The sequence below is a fragment of the Macaca thibetana genome, chromosome 20, assembly GCF_024542745.1.
Source record: "Macaca thibetana thibetana isolate TM-01 chromosome 20, ASM2454274v1, whole genome shotgun sequence".
Classification (NCBI taxonomy): Eukaryota; Metazoa; Chordata; class Mammalia; order Primates; family Cercopithecidae; genus Macaca; species Macaca thibetana.
The window spans coordinates 17,870,454-17,894,941 of record NC_065597.1 but is presented as its reverse complement, the minus strand read 5'-3'; the positions used below and the strand labels follow the sequence as shown (position 1 = coordinate 17,894,941).

General features: G+C 43.7%; 1 protein-coding gene across 6 annotated transcripts in view; it reads left to right on the top strand.

The window, feature by feature from the left end:
* The window catches only part of WDR59 (WD repeat domain 59), a 115,889-nt gene that overhangs the window by 39,444 nt on the left and 51,957 nt on the right, over nt 1-24,488 (top strand). For 5 of the 6 annotated variants that reach the window (XM_050772681.1, XM_050772679.1, XM_050772678.1 and 2 more), the window contains 4 exons: nt 264-344; nt 1,925-1,962; nt 7,674-7,762; nt 12,652-12,768. In XM_050772681.1, the coding sequence (XP_050628638.1) occupies nt 264-344; nt 1,925-1,962; nt 7,674-7,762; nt 12,652-12,768 (325 nt within the window). Of the gene's footprint in view, nt 1-263; nt 345-1,924; nt 1,963-7,673; nt 7,763-10,268; nt 10,773-12,651; nt 12,769-24,488 lie in introns of those variants that run through there. The other variant, XM_050772683.1, reaches the window with a different exon arrangement.

The following is a 24,488-nucleotide window of genomic DNA, read 5'->3' as shown; positions in this document are numbered from 1 at the left end:
AATGTTTTAAGTTGAAGCACTGCATTTCTTTTCTGGGAGCAGATGATAGTATAGCTGGCAACTACAGGGCGAAGGACCTGACAGGTTCCTTCCAAACTCATGTTCATTACCAAGGAACTTTGGAGATTCTCAGTCTAAACCACATTAAGAAGCCCATTAACAATGACATTCTGAAGCCCCTGGAGACTCGATGTGCTAGTGCTTCGGACCTGGACTCTGAAATTTTTTTCTTTTCTTTGTTCTGTTTATTCTTTGTGTCCCAGCGACTTGGACTGGGCAGTGTTTGAGCCTGACCTCCTGGTTACCAGCTCTGTGGACACCTACATCTACATTTGGGATATCAAGTAAGAACAATTAGGAGGTATAACCACTTGGTTGGGGGTGATTTGGGACCTTTGTTTTAGAGATCAAGTGTCTTAGTTTGGTTTCCCCTCAATACCTTGAGGCAAGGATTTGAGTGCAAATGTATTATTTGGGAGTGAAAGACACAGTTGTAGGGGGATGGAGAAGAGAGCTAGGACCTCTCTAGGTAAGACCTTAAGGAGAACTCTCCTTAGTTAGACTTCCTTCCTTCCTTCCTTCCTTCCTTCCTTCCTTCCTTCCTTCCTTCCTTCCTTCCTTCCTTCCGTCCTTCCTTCCTTCCGTCCTTCCTTCCTTCCGTCCCACCCTCCCTCCCTCCTTCCTTCTCTTCCTCCCTCCCTCCTTCCCTCCTTCATTTTCATCCTTACCCCCTTCCCTCCTGTCTTTCCTTCCTTCCTCTCTTTCCTTTCTTCTTTCTTTCTTTTTTTTTTTTTTTTTTTTTTGGAGACATGGTCTCACTCTGTCACCCAGGCTGGAGCACTGTGGTGTCATCTTAGCTCAGTACAGTCTTGAAACCCTGGGCTCAAGTGTTCTTCTCACTTCAGCCTCTTGAGTACCTGGGACCACAGGCACTTGGCACCATGCCCAGCCAATATTTATTTATTTATTTATTTATTTATTTATTTTGAGATGGAGTCTCGCTCTGTCACCCAGGCTGGAGTGCAGTGGCGCGATCTCGGCTCACTGCCTGCTCTGCCTCCCGGGTTCACACCATTCTCCTGCCTCAGCCTCCCAAGTAGCTGGGGCTACAGGTGCCGGCCACCACGCCCGGCTAATTTTTTTGTATGTTTTTAGTAGAGACGGGGTTTCACTGTGTTAGCCAGGATGGTCTCAATCTCCTGACCTCGTGATCCGCCTGCCTCAGCCTCCCAAAGTGCTAGGATTACAGGCATGAGCCACCGCGCCTGGCCTAATTTTTATTTTTTAGGTTTTTTTTGTAGAGACACAGTCTTGCTGTGTTGTCAGGCTGATCTCAAACTCCTGGCCTCAAGCAGTCCTTCCACCTTGGTCTCCCAAAGTGTTGGGATTACATGTGTGAGCCATTGTACATGGCCTATAATTTGTTTTCTTGCTTTTTTCTTTCTCTTTCTTTCTTTCTTTTCTTTTCTTTTCTTTTTTTTTTTTTTTTTTTAGACAGAGTTTTGCTCTTATCTTCCTGGCTGGAGTGCAATGGCGCGATCTTGGTTCACTGCAACCTCTGCCTCCCGGGTTCAAACAATTCTCCTGCTTCGGCCTCCCGAGTAGCTGGGATTTTAGGTGCCTGCCACACCTGGCTAATTTTTGTATTTTTAGTAGAGACAGGGTTTCACCATGTTGGTCAGGCTGGTTTTGAACTCTGACCTCAGGTGATCCACCCACCTCAGCCTCCCGAAGTGCTGGCATGAGCCACCGCGCCTGGCCAGCAGGTCTCTCTTTACACCTCTTTTTAAGGCCCTCACAGCGGATCTACCTACTCCAAGTTCCGGCTAAAAGGAAGGCGAAGAATTGTGTACAAAGGGTGAAAAATACCAGGTTGGTGGTGGCATATAAATTGGGGATTTGATTTTTTATTTTCATATTTCAGAGACACAAGGAAACCTACTGTTGCACTATCTGCTGTTGGTGAGTGTATGCTTCTCCCACCTCGCCCCGGCGCCTCGGTTTGTCTTCATTTTCTTCCTTCCACTTCTTTCCTGTTCCTTCCTATTCCTTTCCATCTTCCTCTCTGACTGCCTCTCCCTGGGCTGCGCCATGGCCGAGTGGAATCGTGAGTCCCATGTTGTTGCAAGAGGCTCACTTTAGGCTGCTCCCAGAAGCCACGGTTAGGACTGTTGGGTGTGGAGCAGGACCTCATTTCAGAGTCCAAGGACAAGAGCCAAGTTGATTTGTTTTAACCTTTTTGTAGTGGAAAATTTCAAACATTCTGTAAAAATAGGGAGAAGAAAATGAACTGCCTGTGTTCATCGTCAGCTTCAACACTTGTCATCATACATCCAATTTTATTTCATCTTTTCCTCCACCCACTATTTCACCTCCACCTTCATTCCCCTTGTGATTTTTTTTTTCTTTTCTGAGACAGAGTCTCACTCTTATTGCCCAGGCTGAAGTGCAGTAGTGCAACCTCGGCTCACTGTAGCCTCTGCTTCTCAGGTTCAAGCAATTCTCCTGCCTCAGCCTCCCAAACAACTGGGATTACAGGCGCCTGCCACCACACCTGGGTGATTTTTATATTTTTAGTAGAGACAGGTTTCACCATATTGGCCAGGCTGGTCTTGAACTCCTAACCTCAAGTGATCTTCCTGCCTCGGCCTCCCAAGTGCTGGGATTATGGGTGTGAGCCACCATGCCCGGCCCCCTTGCGATTATTTTGAAGCTAAGTATTATATCATTTCTTCAACAAGTATTTCAGTGTATATTTTTACAAAAGAAGAATCCCAGTACCATACTTAAAAATACCTGAAAATATTAACAGTAACTCTTTAATATCATCAAGTATCTAAGCAGCATTCAAATTTCCCCAATAGTCTCTCTCTCCTTTTTAGTTACAAATTGTTTGAAAAATGGTTTGAATAAGAATTTACATAAAGTCTATACTTGTAAGTGGTTGACATATTTCTCATCTTTTTAAGTCTCTCTCCTCCTTTTTGGATTTTTGTTTTTCTTTTCCTGTAGTTTATTAAAGCAATGGTTCATCCTGTGGTTTCTCCACAATTAGATTACACTGACTGTATCTGCATGGTGTTTTTTTTTTGTTTTGTTTTTGTTTTTTTGAGACAGAGTTTTGCTCTTGTTGCCCAGGCTATAGTGCAATGGCGGGATTACGGGCATGTGCCACCATGCCTAGCTAATTTTGTATTTTTAATAAAGATGGGGTTTCTCCTTGTTGGTCAGGCTGGTCTCGAACTCCTGACCTCAGGTGATCCACCCGCCTTGGCTTCCCGAAGTGCTGGGATTACAGGCTTGAGCCACTGTGCCTGGCCCATGGTGTTGTTTAACATGGATGAACCAAGCCTTTGTAGTTACATTCTGATCTACCTGTTTTCATTGCTTAGTTGGAACTGACCTTTTCTGGAATTCTCAATTGGGGCTACTAGGGAATATTCCCAGCACTTCCTAAGAGTAGAATGTGGAATAGAACTGGTATGACTTATTCACAGAGATAAAGCTAAATTGTCAATATTTTGGCATCCTTTATAAAAGCATGTATTATCTGTCTCTTAAATTCTGTCCCTTTGCCTCTCCTTGGTGCATTGGAACACACATTTGGTGTTTGCTCTGAAAGGGTTACTGTACATGGTTCTTTTTCCCTCTGTACCCCCACGCCTTTTTATGTAAAGGCCTGTAGCATCATGATTGTATTAGCAGCTGGGTGATATGATTTGTGAAGTTAGAAACCTCTTTTCTTTTCTTTTTTTCTTTTTTTTTTTCTTTTTTGAGACAGATCCTCACTCTGTCACCCAGGTTAGAGTGCAGTGGCGGAATCTCAGCTCACTGCAACCTCCACCTCCTGTTGTTCAAGCATTTCTCCCACCTCAGCCTCCCGAGTAGCTGGGATTACAGGCACGTACCACCACACCCAGCTAATTTTTGTATTTGTAGTAGAGACAGACAGGGTTTTACCATGTTGGCCAGGCTGGTCTCGAACTCCTGACCTCAAGTGATGTGCCTGCCTCGGCCTCCTAAAGTGTTGGGATTGTAGGCGCAAGTCACCGCGCCCAGGCAGAAACCATTTCCTTCTTATTCAGTTCTGTAGACTAGTATATGTATTTGTGCACTACAGGCATTTGTGACTGATCCACGGAGATACTTAATATAGTAATACAGTAATCTCCCCCCTCATTCTCAGAGGACACAGTCCAAGACCCCCACTGGATGCCTGAAACCACAGATAATACTGAACCAAATATACTATGTTTTTTTCTGTACATACATAACTTGGATAAGGTTTAATTTATAAATTAGGCACAGTAAGTGATTAACAACAACAACTAATAATAATAAAATAGAACAGTTATAACACTGTACCACAATAAAGGTTATGTGAATGTGGTCTGTCTCTCTCTCTCTCAGAATATCTCCTTGTACTGTATCGGGGGTGACTGACACTGTAGAAGGTAGAACTGTGGATAAGGGGGACTAAGCATTTGTTGCCTGGATATGTGAATCAAACACCTGTGCTTCTGTGCTAAGTGCTTAACAGTTCTACTGCTCTACCCCCTGCCCCCAACCTGCTTTAGGTACTTATGATCTGAGATACAGACTGGCCGGAGAGGGCGTATAACTGAGTAGAAATATAGATGGTCTACAGATGCCTCAATCAGGTTCTCCTGACTTTGTTACTTACATTTATAGGTTTCTTTTTTTTTTGAGATAGAACTTTGCTCTGTTGCCCAGGCTGGAGTGCAGTGGTGCAATCTCGGCTCACTGCAAGCTCTCCCTCCCGGGTTCTCGCCATTCTCCTGCCTCAGCCTCCTGAGTAGCTGTGACTACAGGCGCCTACCATCACGCCCGGCTAATTTTTTGTATTTTTCGTAGAGACGGGATTTCACCATGTTAGCCAGTATGGTTTCAATCTCCTGACCATGTGACGCGCCCATCTCAGCCTCCCAAAGTGCTGGGGTTACAGGCGTGAGCCACTGCGCCCGGTCACATTTATAGATTTCTGAGTTAGATTGGTTTTAGGGAAACCCTAAAAAGGAAAGTGGCTCTTTTTTTTTTGAGACGGAGTCTTGCTCTGTTGTCCAGGCTGTAGTGCAGTGATGCGATCTTGGCTCACCGCAACCTCCACCTCCTGGGTTCAAGCAATTCTCCTGCCTCAACCTCCCAAGCAGCTGGGACTACAGGCATGGGCCACCACACCCAGCTAATTTTTCTATTTTTTTTTTTTTTTTTTGAGACGGAGTCTCGCTCTGTCGCCCAGGCTGGAGTGCAGTGGCCGCATCTCAGCTCACTGCAAGCTCCGCCTCCCGGGTCTACGCCATTCTCCTGCCTCAGCCTCCCGAGTAGCTGGGACTACAGGCGCCCGCCACCTCACCCGGCTAGTTTTTTTTTTTGTATTTTTTAGTAGAGACGGGGTTTCACCGTATTAGCCAGGCTGATCTCGATCTCCTGACCTTGTGATCCGCCCGTCTCGGCCTCCCAAAGTGCTGGGATTACAGGCTTGAACCACCGCGCCCAGCCAATTTTTCTATTTTTAGTAGAGACGGAGTTTCACCATATGGGCCAGGCTGGTCTCTAATTCCTGACCTCATGGCCCACCTGCCTCGGCCTCCCAAAGTGCTGGGATTATGGCATGAGCTGCCGCGCCCAGCTGAAAGTGGTTCTTTTTTTAGCCTGCTTGTTCTCATTGCTTTTTTTTTCTGTTATAGATCTTTCTAAAAAAATGGGAAGTAGGAGACTTCTTTCCTTTGTACTCAGTGAGGTTTCTCAGTGGTGGCAGAGCTACCGTGGGGGAAAAGAGGCAAGTGAGAGGCTTGTGGACCTTGATAAGCTGCTGGACCTAACATCCCCCGAGTGGTGCAGCCTCAGGTACTGCCTGCTCCCCAGAGCCCATGGTCCCCATCTCTAAGGGGGCACATTATTCATGCCCTTTGGGATAGGGGATCACGTTGTAAGTATTCCAGAGTGTTCTCTGTGTCTGAGAGCTTTCATAGCCCGGGACGTCCATCTGACCCTGGTGTAATGATTTTTTTTTTTTTAGACAGAGTCTTGCTCTGTTGCCCAGGCCGGAGTGCAGTGGTGCAATCTTGGTTCACTGCAATCTCTCCCTCATGGGTTTAAGTGATTCTTCTGCCTTGGTCTCCCAAGTAGCTGGGATTACAGGTGTATGCCACCACGCCTGGCTAATTTTTTTATTTTTAGTAGAGACACGGTTTTGCCATGTTTGCCAGGCTGGTCGCGAACTCCTGACCTCAGGTGATCCACCCGCTGCGGCCTTCCAAAGTGCTGGGATTACAGGCATGAGCCACTGCGCCTGGCCCCTGGTATACGTGATCTTGATAAAGCAGATTGCACTGGGGGGCTTCCCAGAGTCCTTTGTGAGCCCTTGAGTTCTGATGGCTTCTCACCGAGAAAGGTGTGTTCTCTTGGACTCTTAAGTAATCTGTCAAGAGGAGGTAGAGCAAGTTCTTCTCACTCACTTTCTCCTCCAGCTGATATCCTTCCTTGCAAAGAAACCACCTCCTGACACTCTTTCTTGCTTCATCTTCACTGGTCTCCATTTGTTCTTAGATGACTTAAGATACCCTATGTCTCAAGAAAGAACAAGACAGACAAATAGCCTCATCAAAACCAACACAGCATATCCTTGGACAGGACCAAGTTCTGGGCCTAATGCTCTATGTCCTGTTAGGTTCTGAGTCATTGCTCTGTCCTACTCCGGACTTCTTGGATCTAGTAGCTCTCCAAAGCTGTGGATCTACCGTGGGTTTCCCCAGTAATAACCACCAGGCAGAGGGACCAGTGTCACGGCAGTAATGTCATGTGTGCTGTGAGCCAGGGCAGGAGGAGGCAGGAAGTAGTGCTGTCACTTTGGTTCTGGTTTGGTTTTTGATTAATGATTTATTTTTTAGGAGTCAGCTAGAAGTGCCACTATGTCCCAGTTTTCCATGTCTCAGCTCTTTCTGGCATCTCACATTATGCCTCCTGTCTTAAGTAGCCCTTTTGTCACTAATGTATCAATGACACTCTGTACTGGCGGAGAGGGAAAAGGACTGAGGTCACACACTGCCGAGGGTGTTCCCTTACCCTTATCAATGTGGTGCCAGTGGCCATGGCTGACGCAGCTCATGGGGAGATGGGGTGACGGGAGCATGTAACCCTTGGGGCAGAACTGGTCACCACTGGGGCTTATTCTGTAGTTGATCTTCAGCTAAGGCTGTGTTTTTCTAAGACTATCGCTCAACAATTAAAAAAAGAAGAAGGGGCAGGCATAAGAGCTGAGGCTGTTCTGATTAGGAGTGCAAGCAGGTGTCATTTGGGGATGAGAAATGGTCAGGTTGTGTGACAAGTCAATTACCAGCCAGCAGTGCCATGCTCAACTACTGCTCTGTAAGAAACTACGTTTTCCTGCTGATTCTGCTCAGAGTAACCTGTAGATTTTTCCCCTGAGATGATTTCCTCAATTAGGTGACTATGATCCTGTTCCCATGTGTTAATTCATTTATTTTTTGGCTTCATTTTATCTGGAATAGTGGAGTTGGTGTAGTCATAGAAACCTGAAGGGTTCTGGGCTTATTCAGCCAGAACTCATTATCCAGCTCCCCTGGCTGTGCTCCGCTCTGCTTCCGAAGGCACCGAGGGCAGCAGCTTTCTTCCCTGATTTTTCTTTTCAGCGGGTGCCTCCCAGGTCAAATGGAATAAAAAAAATGCTAACTGCCTTGCCACCAGCCATGACGGTGATGTGCGGATATGGGATAAGAGGGTGAGTAATCTCTTTTTTCCCCCTTGTTGGTCTTTGATCCCTCCCAGAGGGTGTGAAGATGACTTTATGAATGCCAGGGCTTGTCTTGAGAGTCCGGGGAACCCTGGGCAGCATGGTAAATGCTCATTTTAAGCTTGTAGTACCAGATGATATTTGCGTCTCCGTCCAATGTTGAAGGAAGCTAGGGAAGTGAGACATTAGCAACAGTGGTTGAAAAAATCAGCCCCATTTTGCCACCTCCTAATTATGACACCAGGTAAGCCAGCCACTGTCACTTCTCTTAACCTCAGTTTCCTCCAAAATAAAGACACTAACAGTGTGTGTATCACTGGGGTTAAGCCGTGGACCCCAGACACTATTCTAAAATTGTCAGCAGGTGTCTTATCCCTGCCCATGCTTGCAAAGTGAAATGTATTTGTTCTCGGATGCCTGCCATCCTGAATACTTCCAGTAACGATGAGCGAGGCAGGGTACTCATGATGCTTAAATTTCCCCTTACAAGCCTAGATGTCCCATCAGCCTCAAAGTAGCCTGCATATCAATCATACGTTCTCACTGCAGCAGCCCATTGGACATCTAGGGATGGAAATAGCACCGGCTCCTTGGCTGTGACTGTAATGGAAAGTCTACTGAAGTTGGTTGTGTTGGCTTCAGTGAGGGTCACGGCACAGGGAAAAGGCCTCCCCCGTATTGACTGCCAGACTGTTGAGTAATAATGAACAGAGCCATCGCTGCCATGAGACCTGGGTGTAAATCCTGCTCACTGCCTGTGAGACCTGGGGCTAGAGATGCTCAGGCGTTGTGGGGATGGCTTGTTCAGGGATGTTTCCACCGTCTTATCTTCCGGCTGCTCCCCTCGCTTCATACATTTGGAAGAGAAGCGGGAAGTGGAGCAGAGATCAGGCGTGGCAGATCCTGTCTGCTGCATTAGGCTCCAGGCATGCTGGGGAAGCCTTATGTGGCAGAAGCCCTCTGCCTTAGGTAGCTCTTAAGTGAGAAGGTGATTTCGTAGAGGTTGGGCGGGTGCATCTTCTTTTTTTATTTTTTCTTGAGACGGAGTCTGGCTCTGTTGCCCGGGCTGGAGTACAGTGGGGACCTTCCCTCACTGCAACCTCTGCCTCCTGGGTTCAAGCAATTCTCCTGCCTCAGCATCCCGAGTAGCTAGGACTATAGGCGCGCACCACCACACCCAGGTAATTTTTGTATTTTTTAGTACAGATGGGGTTTCACCATGTTGGCCAGGATGGTCTTAAACTCCTGACCTCAAGTGATCTGCCTGCCTCGGCCTCCCAAAGTGCTGGGATTACAGGCATGAGCCACTGTGCCCAGCCGCATCTTCTACATGTTAGTTTTTGTCTTCTGTTCCTGTATGGCCATTTTCCCTTTCTCTCTTTTTTTTTGAGTTGGAGCCTTACTCTGTCACACAGGCTGGAGAGTAGTGGTGTGACTATAGCTCACTGCAGCCTCGACCTCTTGGGCTCAAGCTATTCTTCTGCCTCAGCCTCTTGAGTAACTGGGACTACAGGTGCATGCCACCACACCCAGCCAATTTAAAAAAATATTTTTTTGTAGAGACAAGGTCTTCTTATGTTGCCCAGGCTGTTCTTGAATTCCTGGGGTCAAGCGATGCTCCCACTTCAGCCTCCCAAAGTGCTGGGATTACGGATATGAGCCACTGCTCCTGGCCTTCTTTATTTCTTCAATTAGTGATTGGTTTTATTCAATTTGTCACTAGAACAACATTTTCTAGTCTCCTGATTAGAAAGGAGGTAACTGATAACACTAATTTCCCTCAGCAAATCTTTTTATCTATTTTATTGAAAGGGTTTTAGCTTTTTTTCTTTTTTTAAATTAATAATGATACTTAGGGCCAGGGGCGGTGGCTCACACCTGTAATCCCAGCACTTTGGGAGGCCTAGTTGGGTGGATCATGAGGTCATGAGATCGCGACCATTTCTGGCCAACATGGTGAAACCCCGTCTCTACTAAAAATACAAAAATTAGCTAGGGGTGGTGCTGCATGCCTATAGTCCCAGCAACTTGGGAGGCTGAGGCAGGAGAATCGCTTGAACCCAGGAGGCGGAGGTTGCAGTGAGCCAAGATCACGCAACTGCACTCCAACCTGGGCGACAGAGTGAGCCTCTGTCTCAAAAATAAATAAATAAATAAATAAACTAAAAATAATGATACTTAGGACTTCTGCTCAGGTGAGTTGTAGAACTTGTTGATTATATTTTCACTTCTCTGGTGCTTTGTAGTGTCAAAGCAGCACTGATTGCAACAAGCATTACAGACTTCGAAAAGTTCAGTGTCAGCGCTGACAGTGAATTTTAACCCAAACTCATGTATGACTAACATACTAACATTTACTGAGCATTTATTGTACATAAGCATTATTTTAAGAGCTTTACATTTATCGATTAATGTCTCTTTATAATTAGTCTTTAAAGTAAAGGTTGTTTTTTTTTTTTTTTTTTTTGGAGACAGAGTCTCACTCTGTTGCCCAGGCTGGAGTGCAATGGCACGATCTTGGCTCACTGCAACCTCCACCTCCCAGGTTCAAGCAATTCTCCTGCCTCAGCCTCCCAAGTAGCTGGGATCACAGGTGCCCACCACCAAATCTGGCTAATTTTTGTATTTTTAGTAGAGACAGGGTTTCACTGTGTTGGTCAGGCTAGTCTCGACTCCCGGCCACAGGTGATCCACCCGTCTCCGCCTCCCAAAGTGCTGGGATTACAGGCGTGAGCCACTGTGCCTGGCCAGTAGTGCTATTGTTATCCCTGTTCTACAGATGCGTAAACCAAAGCACAATTTGCTGCCAAAATTTGAACCCAGGCAGGCTGGTGCTAGAGACTGCACTCTTTTTTTGTTTTTGAGACAGAGTCTCCCTCTGTCTGCCAGGTCGGAGTGCAGTTGTACAATCATAGCTCACTGCAGCCTCAAACTCCTGCGCTGAAGTGATCCTCCCACCTGAGTAGCTGGGACTGCGGGTATGCACCACCATGATGAGGTAATTAAAAAAAACTTTTTTTTGTGTAGATGGGAATCTTACTGTGTTGCCCAGGCTGGTCTTGACTTCTGGTCTCAAGTGATCCTTCTGCCTTGGCTTCCCAAAATGCTGGGATTACAGGTGTGAGCCACTGCACCCAGCCTGGAGATTGCACTCTTAACCTCATAGACTAATGCTAATTATAGAAGTAATACAAGCTCTTTGTAGAAAATATAAATGAAAAAATAAAAATCATTCATAATCCTACTACCCAGAGACAAATGCTAACATTTTGGTGTTTTCTGTTTTATGCTTTTTTTTTTTTTTAAACTTAGTTTGTCATACTGTATACGTAGTTGTGTACACTTTTTTTCATTTAACATTACAACAGATGCATTATCCTCGTACTATAAGCTCTAAGTATAGCTTTCAGTGGCCACATCATATTGTATCATCATATGGTGTCACGTAGCTGTAGGATATTGATTCAGCTTCATTATTTCCCATTTGTTGATCATTTAGGTTTTTTCTGGTTTTCTAGTGTTTCAGATAACATCAAGATGAACTTCTTTTGTATCTAAAGCTTTTTGTGAGTTTGGATTATTCCCTTAAGACACGAAAAAGTGGGAAAAGTGGCTCAAACCTATAATCCCAGCACTTTGGGAGGCCATGGCAAGAAGATTGCTTAAGGCCAGGAGTTCGAGACCAGCTTCACCATGTTGGCCAGGCTGGTCACGAACTCCTGACCTCAGGTGATCCACCTGCCTTGGCCTCCCAAAGTGCTGGGATTACAGGCGTGAGCCACCGCCCCCGGCCTGTTTATTTTCTATGCTTATTTTTTTATTTTATTTTTTTTTTTGAGACGGAGTCTTGCTGTGTCACCCAGGCTGGAGTGCAATGGCCAGATCTCGGCTCACTGCAAGCTCCGCCTCCCAGGTTCACGCCATTCTCCTGCCTCAGCCTCCCGAGCAGCTGGGACTACAGGCACCCGCCACCTTGCCCGGCTAGTTTTTTTTTTGTATTTTTTATTAGAGACGGGGTTTCACCGTGTTAGCCAGGATGGTCTCGATCTCCTGACCTCGTGATCCGCCCGTCTCGGCCTCCCAAAGTGCTGGGATTACAGGCTTGAGCCACCGCGCCCGGCCTTTTCTATGCTTATTAATCGTGTATTGTTTTCTTTTGTGATGTACATTCATTCTCCTTCGGAATCTTAGCACTCCATCACTTTAAGATGGTGGTTTTACCCTTTTGTTGAAGCTGGGTTCATCTGGATGTCTCAGTCCCTCTTCGTGGGTGATCATGGGGAAGGCAAGTGGGAATTGTCAGATTGCACTATTAAAGTGTGAGGCTGGGCACAGTGGATCGTGCCTGTAATCCCAGGACTTTGGGCGGCCAAAACAGGTGGGTCGCTTGAGCCGGGGAGTTCAAGACCAGCCTGGACAACATGCAAAACCCTATCTCTACAAAAAATGCAAAAAAATTAGCCAGGCAAGGTGGCATGCACCTGTAGTCCCAGCTATTTGGAGGGCTGAGGCGGGAGGACTGCTTGAGCCCAGTAAGTTGAGGCTGCAGTGTGCCGTGATCGTGCCACTGCACACAGAGCAAGACTTCGTCTCATAAAACAAAAAGCGGGGGGAAAAGTACCCACTACCTTGTATCCTCCATTGAAGTGGGAAGAAATGAGGCTCACAGGTGCATTTCCAGAGCATGTGAAGGAGAGTTGGATGAGTCTTTTGGTGATGGTGTTTTGTTTGACTTAACCAAAACAAAGTCTGTGTAGGGTAGAAACAGTATCTGGTAGTATTTTTGCATCCTCACTCACTACCTAGCAGACTTTTATGTGGTAGACACTCAATGAGTTCTTTCTAAATCGATAACATTCGGTGCTGATCTGTTGCAGAAACCCAGTACAGCAGTGGAATATCTAGCCGCCCACCTCTCCAAAATCCATGGCCTGGACTGGCACCCAGACAGCGAGCACATTCTTGCTACCTCCAGTCAAGACAATTCTGTGAAGGTCAGTGGCGCCCATGGGGAAGTTGGAGGAGCAGTGTTTGGGTGGCATCAGGGATGTGGGATTCCACCTTGGGAGGAAAGCTATAGTGTGTTAGCATAGTATGTATTTCATGGTGCATGTGCTTCTTGGGCAATTGAACACATAAATTTGGTTATGTTGACCAGCGCAATGCAACAGAGCGAGACCCAACATGGTGCTGTTCAACGTAACCACGCTGCGTTATGATGGCGGAGTGACATGCCATAGGATCTCCTCTGATACGTCTCTTAGAATTTGTTCAGAAGGTTTTCGTCTTTCCCTATGTGAAAGGAAGTCAGAGATAAAAGTACTTAGAAAGGGAAAGAAGTTGGCCGGGTGCAGTGGCTCACACCTGTAATCCCAGCACTTTGGGAGGCCAAGGCAGGCAGATCACTTGAGGTCAGGAGTTCGAGACCAGCCCGGCCAACCTGGTGAAACCTGATGTCTACTAAAAATACAAAAATTAGCTGGGTGTGGTGGCGCACACCTGTAATTCCAGCTACTCAGGAGGCTGAGACACAAGAATTGCTTGAACCTGGGAGGCAGAGGTTGCACTGAGCCGAGATTGAGCCACTGCACTCCATCCTGGGCGACCGAGCGAGACTCTGCCTCAAGAAAGGGAAAGAGGTTCCCTTGCAAAGAAACTGCAAGGATGTCAGGTATGCATAACAGATCTCAGCAAAGGAGAAAAGCCTACAGAGTTGTTAAGGTTGCAAAGTTTACAATTAGTCTATTCCTGGTGGAAAAACAGCTGCTCCCTCACATGCTTATCATATGTAGAAAGTTCTGACGTTTTCAGGCTAGAGTCATTTTATTAGTGATTCTCTAACTTACAGGAAATGCTCAAGATTTTTTGTGTTTCAGTAACCCGATTATTTTTGGTTTATCACAAGGTACAGCGTTGTTTGTTTGCCTTTCCTCTCTGTGGCATGTGATGTTCACCCTTGGTCAGAATGATGGCAGGGCAGAGTCATCTTTGCTCCAGTAGTTCCTCCTTGTGGTCAGGTCTCTAAGGGCAGGGGTTTGACCACAGAAGTTGGTTTAGCAATTTTATGATTCAGTGTCATTTACTTAATGCTTTGTTGTATTTATATAGTCATATATGACATCTTTGTGATATGATTAGCAAACTACAGTCATACACTAAGTTAAAAGTTAACTCCTGTCTTGAAGTTTGTAAATCCCTCAGGGTTCTAAGTTATTTTTAATGTGCCAGATGTGACTTTTTTGTTTGTTTGTTCATATTGCATTTGGTTTTCCGTTTTTATTTTTATTTTTATTTTGAGACTGAGTCTTGCTTTGTCACCCAGGCGGAAGTGCAGTGGTGTGATCTCGGCTCACTGCAACGTCCGCTCCTGGTTCTTCTACCTTAGCCTCCCGAGTAGCTGGGATTACAGATGCACGCCATCATGCCTGGCTAATTTTTGTATTTTTAGTACAGATGGGATTTAACCATGTTGGCCAGGATGGTCTTGAACTCCTAACCTCAAGTGATCCACCCATCTCAACCTCCCAAAGTGCTGGGATTACAGGCAGGAGCTACCATGCCCGGCCGCATTTGGGTTTCTGTCCCCATACCCCAATCAGCTTGTCTCCCAAGTTCGGAAACCAGAAACCATCCAGTTCAACTCTACCTCTTTCTATGAGATGCCCAAGTTTGTTGATACTCAGTGACATCTTTCCTAACCGTGAGGCTGGGGTTTCATAGGTAATAAAGCAGGTAACAGCAAGTTTCCTGGGAGGACTTTATAGGCATTGTTTCCCCATACAAAGAGCCTTCTCTGTTCTTTACCAGCAGGCTTAGCTTATTAATGAAATGAGATTTTTGGCATGGTATTTGATTTATTCCACTATATCCTGGAAGCAAGACAATTTTTTTTTTTTTTTGAGATGGAATCTTGCTCTGTCACCCAGGCTGGAGTGCAGTGGCACGATCTTGGCTCACTGCAGCCTCCACCTCCCAGGTTCAAGTGATTTTCCCGCGCATGCCACATGGCACCACGCCCAGCTAACTTTTATATTTTTAGTAGAGACATGGTTTCACCGTATTGGCCAGGTTGGTCTCAATCTCTTAACCTCACGATCCACCTGCCTCAGCCTCCCACAGTGCTAGCAAGACAATTTTATTGAATGTATGTAAACAGCATGATCATAAAAAGTGAAGAAATTTATAAAAGGGACTTTGCATAACATTCAACCATTTTTTCAGTAGATAAGGATCAATATGTGTAATTTTTCTACATAATCATTGTTAGGTTTATATGACAATTCTTAGGTGCATATGACAAATGCCCAAGCTGGTGTTTTAGTTTTATTCCTTTTGTATACTATCCATATGATGTAAAAATACAAAATTATTAGCTCATAATTAATATTAGTTATTTTTATTGTATTTTTATTTTCTAAATTCGAAGGGGTCAGCTGGAGCAAGGTTATCACTAAATGTGTATTTCACTTCAGTTTGTAAATTGTTTAACTACAGAACAATTGAGTTGAAGGTTGGGGTAGATCAAGAAGAAAGAAAATAATTTTTCTTATGTGGCCCTTAGAAATAGAACATTAACTATAATTAAATGAGTTCATATCATTTTACATAATCTTTTTGTTTTTCCTGATCTTGGGTTAACAGCAGCCTATTTCACAAAAGTTGCTGCCTTCTAGACAAAGAGAGTCCTGGAAATCCAGACATAGTCCCTTGGTACATTCTTTTTTTTTGAGACAGAGTCTTGCTCTGTTGCCCAGGCTGGATTGCAGTGGCGTGATCTTGGCTCACTGCAACCTCTGCCTCCCAGGTTCAAGCGATTCTCATGTCTCAGCCTCCCTCAGTAGCTGGGATTACAAGGGCGCACCAACATGCCAGGCTAATTTTTGTATTTTTAGTAGAGACGGAGTTTCACCATGTTGGCCAGGCTGGTCTCAAACTCCTGACCTCAAGCAATCTACCTGTCTCGGCCTCCCAGAGTGCTGGGATTACAGGAATGAGCCACCATGCCCTGCCACCCTTGGTACATTCTGATGAGAAACATGTAGCTTTGAGTCTATTTCCTAGGGTATCAACACTCAAGGAAACCTGGTTCATTTTTGACCGAGGCTCTTGTGATATTTCTTTATACCTCTCTTTCTCCATCTGTATGTAGATACGTATATATCTATATCTATATATAAAGAAAAAATATGTATTTTGTCTCACTGTGTTGCCCAGGCTGGTTTTGAACTCCTGGGCTCAAGCAGTCTTCCTGCTTCAGCCTCCCAAAGTGTTGGGATTACAGGTGTGAGCCACACCTAGCCCCTGATATTTCTTCAGAGGACTTTTTTTCTGCTCTGTAGTTTGTAGCAGGAACCCTTTGGCAAGGGTAAATGAAAAGAAGAAATTGTCTGTGAATGGGGGGATGCAATGGCTCCGGCTAATTTGTAATAACTACCTGTATCAGATTGAAATAGAATGAAGTCTTCTGTTTCCAAATGACGTGTAATCATTTTGTAAGACTGCATCAGTGATTGCCTTGAGAGCAAGAGCATGTTATGAATAGTAAGGACATTGTCAAATCTCCAGGGTCCTCTAATTAATCCCATAAATTGTATAATTGTCACCAGTTGGTGAGCATATTTAAATCTAGAAACAAAATCTTTCTTTTTTTCTTAAAAAAAGCATTAATCTTGCTAACAGTTATATGCCGATCTTTGTACATGAATGTGAATGTGTTTCTATCCCAATTGAAAAGTAAACAGTTGCTAGAATGTATTCATATTAACAACATTTTACTTGTATATAATTAATCTGGGGAGGCTGAACTTTTCTTTGCTAGCTTTCCACACACTGTGGGTTTGATAATAGGGCGGCATGCACAGTGTGGAGCTCGTTAGAAATCTGGAGAATGACAAGCATACCTAATTATTTTGAGTATATTCCTTTTATAAGTTGAGGGGCGAATTATAGTTTACCATGTGGCCATATGGGAAACCCAAAAGTAGTTTAAGCTGAAAAGACATCTTGACCATTTTATTATTTTGAACATAGGACCTGAATTTGACAACAAAGAGTTGTCATATAAGGGTCTAAAGATAAGAAATGGCTGGCGCAGTGGCTCACGCCTGTAATCCCAACGCTGTGGGAGGCCAAGGTGGGTGGATCACCTGAGGTCAGGAGTTTGTGACCGGCCTGGCCAACATGGTGTAACTCCATCTCTACTAAAAATACTTAGCTGGGTGTGGTGGCGCATGCCTGTAATCCCAGCTACTCGGGAGGTTGAGGCAGGAGAATTGCTTGAACCTAGGAGGTGGAGGTTGCAGTGAGCTGAGATCATGCTACATGCACTCCAGTCTGGGCAACAATAAATAAATAAATAAATAAATAAATAAATAAATAAATAAAAATAAATAAAAAAATAAAAATAAAAAATAAAAAAACCCGAATAAATAAAATAAAGATAAGAAATGATTACAGTCTTGATATATAGTGAAACTAAAGTTAAATACAGCAGTAAGTGATAAAAATTATTAAGAATGGTAGCATTTTTAAAAAACGAGATTTAGGCAAATAATTCAGGAGCTTTATGAAAAACACAAAAAGTAACAGTATTTTGGTGAACCTCTGCTCTGTAGATATAGACTAAGTTTTTACTGTTTTAAACAAATGATGTGCTCAGAGATCAGTTGCTATTTAAATGGAAAGAAAACCTACATTTTAGATTTTGTTTTTCTTTTTTAGAGACAGGGTCTCACTGTGTCACCCAGGCTGCACTACAAGTGGCATGATCACAGCTCACTGCAGCCTTGAACTGCTGGGCTCAAGTGATCCTCCCACCTCAGCCTCTAGGACTACAGGTGTATGCTACCATGTCATATTATTTTATTTTTTGTAGAGGTGGGGTCTTGCTATGTTGCCCAGGCTGGCATTTTAGTTTTATTCCTTTTGTGTACTATCCATATAATGTTTTGCACAAAAATCTTTTCCACAAGTCATTTTTGTTTTATAAGAAAATCCATAACATTTGGCCAACTCTGTCAACACGTAATATATAAGGCAAAAATATTCTATTTTTCTCCTTGATAAGGCAAGAAATACACGTATTATCTTGCAAACACATCCTCATACAATCATAGATAATATTTGACATTTTTAAGGCAGCAGAAGTAAGCATGTATACCATTGTGATCAAAAGGTATTTGTAAATCCTTTCACCCTATTAATTGGACAATCAATAAAGAATCAAGACTGGGCATGGTGGCTCATGCATGTAATCTCAGCACTTTGGGAGTCTGAGGAGGGAGGATCACTTGAGCCCAGGAGTTGGAGACCAGCCCGGCCAACATAGTGAAACCCCATCTCTACAAAAAATAAACAAATTAGCTTGGTGTGATGGTGCATACCAGTAGTCTCAGCCACCCAGAAGGCTGAGGTAGGAGGATTGTTGGAGCCGAGGAGGTTGAGGCTGCAGTGAGCTGTGATCACACCACTGCACTCCAACCTGGGTGACAGAGTGAGACCCTATCTCAAGTAAATAAATAAATAGTATCAAGGAGCAAGGGTGTGTGTGTAAAAATTATGTTTCATGACTCAGTTTTCAAAAGGTATTCTTGGCTAGGTGTGGTGGCTCATGCCTGTAATCTTAGCACCTTGAGAGGCTGAGGTGGGAGGATTCCTTCAGGCCTGGAGTTTAAAATGAGCCTAGACAACATAGTGAGACCCTGTTTCTAAAAAATAAAAAAATAGCCGGGCTGGTGGCATGCACCTGTCATCCCAGCTACTCAGTAGGCTAAGGCGGGAGGATTGCTTGAGCCTAGGAGTTCAAGGCTGCAATGAGCTGTGATCAAACCACTGCATGCCAGTTTAGGTGACAGAGTGAGACCCTATCTCTTAAAAAAAAATATATATATACATATATATATATATAAAATTATGCCTAGACATTATTTATATATTCAAAGGTTATTCATTAATATCAGTTCAAGGTCTTAAAATTAATCTAAAGATTTTGAAATTACAATTTAAGTTTATATTATAACACAGAAACAAAAGTTTATATTAAGAGTTTGTTAGAGAAATATTAAACATATTTACCTTGATACTGTAATGGAATAGCTAAGTTATTGTTCTTTTTTTTTTTTTTGAGATAAGATCTTGCGCTGTTACCCAGGCTGGAATGCAATGGCACAATCACAGCTCACTGCAGGCTTGACCTCCTGGGCTCAAACGATCTTCCCATGTCAGCCTCCGGAGTAGCTGGGACTACAGGTGCAAACCACAATGCCTGGCTGATTTTCGAGGTTTTTTTTTTAGAGATGGGTCTCCCCATATCACCAGGCTGTAGACTCAGTTCTTGTGATCCTTATTATTATAGAAAGTGCAGCCGGGTGCAGTGACTCGTACCTGAATTCCCATCACTTTGGGAGGCTGAAGCGGGCAGATTGCTTGAACATAGGAGTTTGGGACCAGCGTGGGCAACATGGCAAAACCCCATCTCTGCAAAAAATGCAAAAAATTAGCCAGGCATGGTAACAAGCACCTGTAGTCCCAGCTACTTGGGAGGTGGAGGTGGGAGAATTGTTCAAACCCAAGAGGTTGAGGTTGTATTGAGCCAAGATTGTGCCACTGCACTCCAACCTGCCTGGAAAAGGGAGACCATCTCTCAAAAAAGAAAAAATAAAAGTTCATAAGAGCATGAGAGCAAACATTTTTTTAAGAGCATCAGTTGTTTTCATTCATTTGATTTGATGTAATTTTTACATTTTAATAATTTTAAATATTTTGTGGAAACAATGACAACTCCTATAATCCATATAAATAGTTATGTAATTTAGGAAGTTTAATTAAGCTTTCTATGAGAAAATAAACCCAAGGCTTATTTAAGTTAGAATAGTATGTTAAAAATTAATATTTATGGCTGGGCACGGTGGCTCACGCCTGTAATCCCAGCACTTTGGGAGGCAGAGGCGGGCGGATCACGAGGTCAGGAGATCGAGACCATCCTGACTAACACAGTGAAACCCCGTCTCTACTAAAAATACAAAAAAAATTAGCCGGGTGTGGTAGCGGGCGCCTGTAGTCCCAGCTACTCGGGAGGCTGAGGTAGGAGAATGGCATGAACCCGGGAGGCGGAGCTTGCAGTGAGCCGAGATCGGGCCACTGCACTCCAGCCTGGGCAACAAAGCGAGACTCTGTCTCAAAAAAAAAAAAAAATTAATATTTATACTATGATAGAGTCAGGAAAACACACATAGATATTTATAAATCCAAATTATTAAACTACATAGTCTAATTTCTCCAGGGATTCATCTTCATTAGAACATTACCTGAACTTTTTTCTTTCTTTTCTTTTTTTTTGGAGACAGAGTCTTGCTCTTTTTTTTTTTTTGGAGACAGAGACGGAGTCTCTCTCTGTCATCCAGGCTAGGAGTGTGGTGGCACGATCTCAGCTCACTGCAACCTTCTCCTCCTGGATTCAAATGATTCTCCTGCCTCAGCCTCCTGAGTAGCTGGGATAGCAGGTGTGTGCCACCACATTTGGCTAATTTTTGTATTTTTAGTAGAGACAGAGTTTCACCATGTTGGCCAGGTTGGTCTCGAACTCCTGACCTCAGGTGATCTACCCACCTCGACCTCCCAAAGTGGTGGGGTTACAGGAGTGAGCCAGCATTCCTGGCAGAACTTCTTTCTATGGTTATATATTAATTAAAAAGAAAAGTTTGTTTCAAGGTACTGGAATTTTTTTCCATTTTTGTTTATTTGATTTTTGTGTTTTGTTTTTATCCCGTTGTCAAGCTTCTTATTTTATAGTCTACCATTCACAGCCATTAATTTAACTCACTGCTAATTTTTCCCTGAGGTATAGCTTCAGCAAGCATTTAAGACTTTTTTTTGTTTTGTTTTGTTTTTTTGTTTTACTGTTTCCATTTTTTAAAAAAGAAATTTATGGGTAACTAGTAGGTATATATATTTATGGGGTACATGAGATATTTTGATACAGGTGTATAATGAGTAATAATCACATTAGGGCAAACTGGGTATCCATCACCTCAAGCATTTATCAGTTTTTTCTGTTATAAACATTCTAATCATACCCTTTCAGTTGTTTTTAAATGTACAATGAATTATTGTTTACTGTAATCACCCTGTTGTGCTGTCAAATACTGGCTCTTATTTATTCTGCCTAACTATATTTTTCTTTTTTTTTTTTTTTTTTTTTTTTTTGAGACGGAGTCTCGCTCTGTCACCCAGGCTGGAGTGCAGTGGCCGGATCTCAGCTCACTGCAAGCTCTGCCTCCCAGGTTTACGCCATTCTCCTGCCTCAGCCTCTCAAGTAGCTGGGACTACAGGCGCCCGCCACCTCGCCCGGCTAGTTTTTTGTATTTTTAGTAGAGACGGGGTTTCACCGTGTTAACCAGGATGATCTCGATCTCCTGACCTCGTGATCCGCCCGTCTCGGCCTCCCAAAGTGCTGGAATTACAGGCTTGAGCCACCGTGCCCGGCCCTAACTATATTTTTCTACCCATTAACCATCCCCACTTCTGGCTCCCCCTGCCCTACCCTACTATGCTTCCCAGCCTCTGGTAACCATCATTCTGCTCTCTTCATGAGTTCAATTTTTTAAATTTTTAGCTCCCACAGATGAGTGAGAACATGCAAAGTTTATTTTTCTGTGCCTGGCTTGTTTCACTTAACAAAATTTCCTCTAGTTCCTTCCATGTTGTTGTAAATGATAGGATTGCATTCTTTTTTATGGATGAATAGTACTCCATTGTGTATATGCACCATATTTTCTTTTCCATTTGTCTGTTGATGAACATTTACTTTGCTTCCAGAAATTACAGCAGTTCTACTCCTCCTCTCTCTACCAGTCCTAGCCGCTGGCATCCCCATTACTATTAACAGACCGTAACCTCAATACCACTTTCTTTGATCCAGCTGGAGGAGGTGATCCCATCTTGTATCAACATTTATTCTGATTCTTCGGTCACCCTGAAGTCTATATCCTCATCCTACCAGGGATCGGAATACCTTGCCTATTGAGAATAATACTGCAATAAATATGGGAGTGCAGATATCTGTTCGCTATACTGGTTTCTTTTCTTTGGGGTATATACCTAGCAGTGGGGTTGCTGGATCATACGATAGTTCTGCTCCGTGGTGGCTGTACTAATTTACATTCCTGCCAACAGTGTATGAGGGTTCCCTTTTCTCTACATCCTTGCCAGCATTCATTATTGCCTGTCTTTTGGATAACAGCCATTTTAACTGGTGTGAGATGATATCTCATTGTAGTTTTGATTTGCATTTCTCCGATGATCAGTGATGTTGAGCATCTTTTCACATACTGTTTGCCATTTATATGTCTTCTTTTGAGAGATGTCTGTTCAGATCTTTTGCCATGTTTTAATTGGATTATTAGATTTTTTTCCTATTGAGTTGTTTGAGATCCTTATATATTCTGGTTATTAATCCCTTGTTACATAGATAGTTTGCAGATCATTTTAGATAGTTTGCAGATCATTTCTCCCATTCTGTGTATTGTCTCTTCTATTTTTTTTTTACGACAGAGTCTCGCCCTGTCATCCAGGCTGCAGTGCAGTGGTGTGATCTCAGCTCACTGCAACCTCTACCTCCTGAGTTCAAGCGATTCTTGTGCCTCAGCCTCTCGAGTAGCTGGGCTTACAGGTGCACACCACCACACCTGGCTTATTTTTGTATTTTTTTTTTTTTTCAATAGAGACAGGGTTTCGCCATGGTGGCCAGGCTGGTCTCAGACTCCTGACCTCAAGTGATCTGCCCGCCTTGGTCTCCCAAAGTGCTGGGATTACAGGCACAAGCCAGTGTACCCATTTCATGGAGTATTTTAACATAAAACTAAGGACAGTTGCATAACTTCTTTCAATGTAGCTATCTCATATAAGGCAAATCTGGTCTTACAAGAACAGGGAAAAAAGCTGGGCGCAGTGGCTTATACCTGTAATCTCAGCACTTTGGGACGTTTAGGCAAGCAGATCACTTGAGTCCAGGAGTTCAAGACCAGCCTGGGCAACATAGGGAGACCTTGTCTCTACAGAAAAATTAAAAAAAGTAGCCAGGTGTGGTGGTGTGCCCTTGTAGTCCCATCTACTCACAAGGCTGCTGAGGCAGGAAGATCACTTGAACTGGGGAGGTCAAGGCTGCAGTGAGCCATAATCCTGTCACTATACTCCAGCCTGGGCTACAAAGTGAGATTCTGTCTCAAAAAAAAAAAAAAAAAAAAAGCTGGGCGCGGTGGCTCACACCTGTAATCCCAGCACTTTGGAAGGCCGGGGTGGGTGGATCACGAGGTCAAGAGATCGGAATCATCCTGACCAACGTGGTGAAACCCTGTCTCGACTAAAAATACAAAAATTAGCTGGGCGTGGTGGTGCATGCCTGTAGTCCCAGCTACTCGGGAGGCTGAGGCAGGAGAATTGTTTGAACCTGGGAGGCGGAGGTTGCAGTGAGCCGAGATTGCGCCCCTGCACTCCAGCCTGGCAACAGAGCAAGATTCCATCTCCAAAAAAAAAAAAAAAAAAAAAGAAAGAAAGAATAAAGAAAAGGGGGAAGAAAAGGAATCCTTGATACTTTACTCTTCAAGTCCAGGATCTGGTTCTTTAAATACACATCTTGTGACATGGAAAAGATCTTTCCAAAAAACAGCCATTGAGTAAAGTTTCTCTTGCTGCCACCAAATGTGTCCCTTGGACTGAAAATGAGAAAGCTGAGATTTTTTTTTCTTTTTTTTAAAGAGCAGCAAATCTAAAACATTAGAAGTTTATTAGAAGTTGTTGTTTTTTTTTTTTAATTTTCTTCCTAGAAATTCTTTGTTTTTGTTTTTGTTTTTGTTTTTGTTTTGAGATGGAGTCTCACTCCGTTGCCCAGGCTGGAGTGCAGTGGTACAGTCTCAGCTCACTGCAGCCTCCACCTCCTGGGTTCAAGCGATTCTCCTGCCTCATCCTCGCAAGTAGCTGGGACTCCAGGCGCGTGCCACCTTGCCTGGCTAATTTGTGTATTTTTAGTAGAGACTGGGTTTTACCATGTTGGCCAGGCTGGTCTTTAACTCCTGTCCTCAGGTGATCTGCCCGCCTCAGCCTCCGAAAGTGCTGGGATTGTAGGTGTGAGCCACCGTGCCTGGCTTCTTCCTAGAAATTCTTGAGTTTTCTGATTTTATGTTTAGCTATTTGATGATTAGTCTTGAATCAAAACAGGGATGCTATTAAATTTAGCAGTTATGCCATCTAAACTTTTCAATCTAAATCATTAATTTTTTTTTTTGGAAATAGGCAAAATTACACTCACACGTCTGCTCAGAAATGACTACGTTCACCTCTTCCCACGCACTCAATGGAGGAACCTCATCCAGCCCTCAGGCAGGCTGGGGAACTAAGCAAGAGTTTACAGCTGGGTGTTTGCGTGTTCCTGTGTGCTGTGCTCTGTAATACTCGTTCATTCATATTGTGCATTAAGTAGAGGAACAGCTTCTAAGATTTATTAACACCTCATTGTTGGCACATAGAACGCTCCCTTACATTCCAGGTTGGCTCATTTGTATATTTCTTTGGGATATCGTGATTTTCTTTTGAGAGGAGAAAAGGTCACCCACTTCGAACTCTATTTAGATTTTTCAGAAGGTTATGAAACTCCAGACAAGTCATTTCCATTTCCATTCAGGCTTATTCACAAAATTATTAACCAAACCAAGCAAAACCT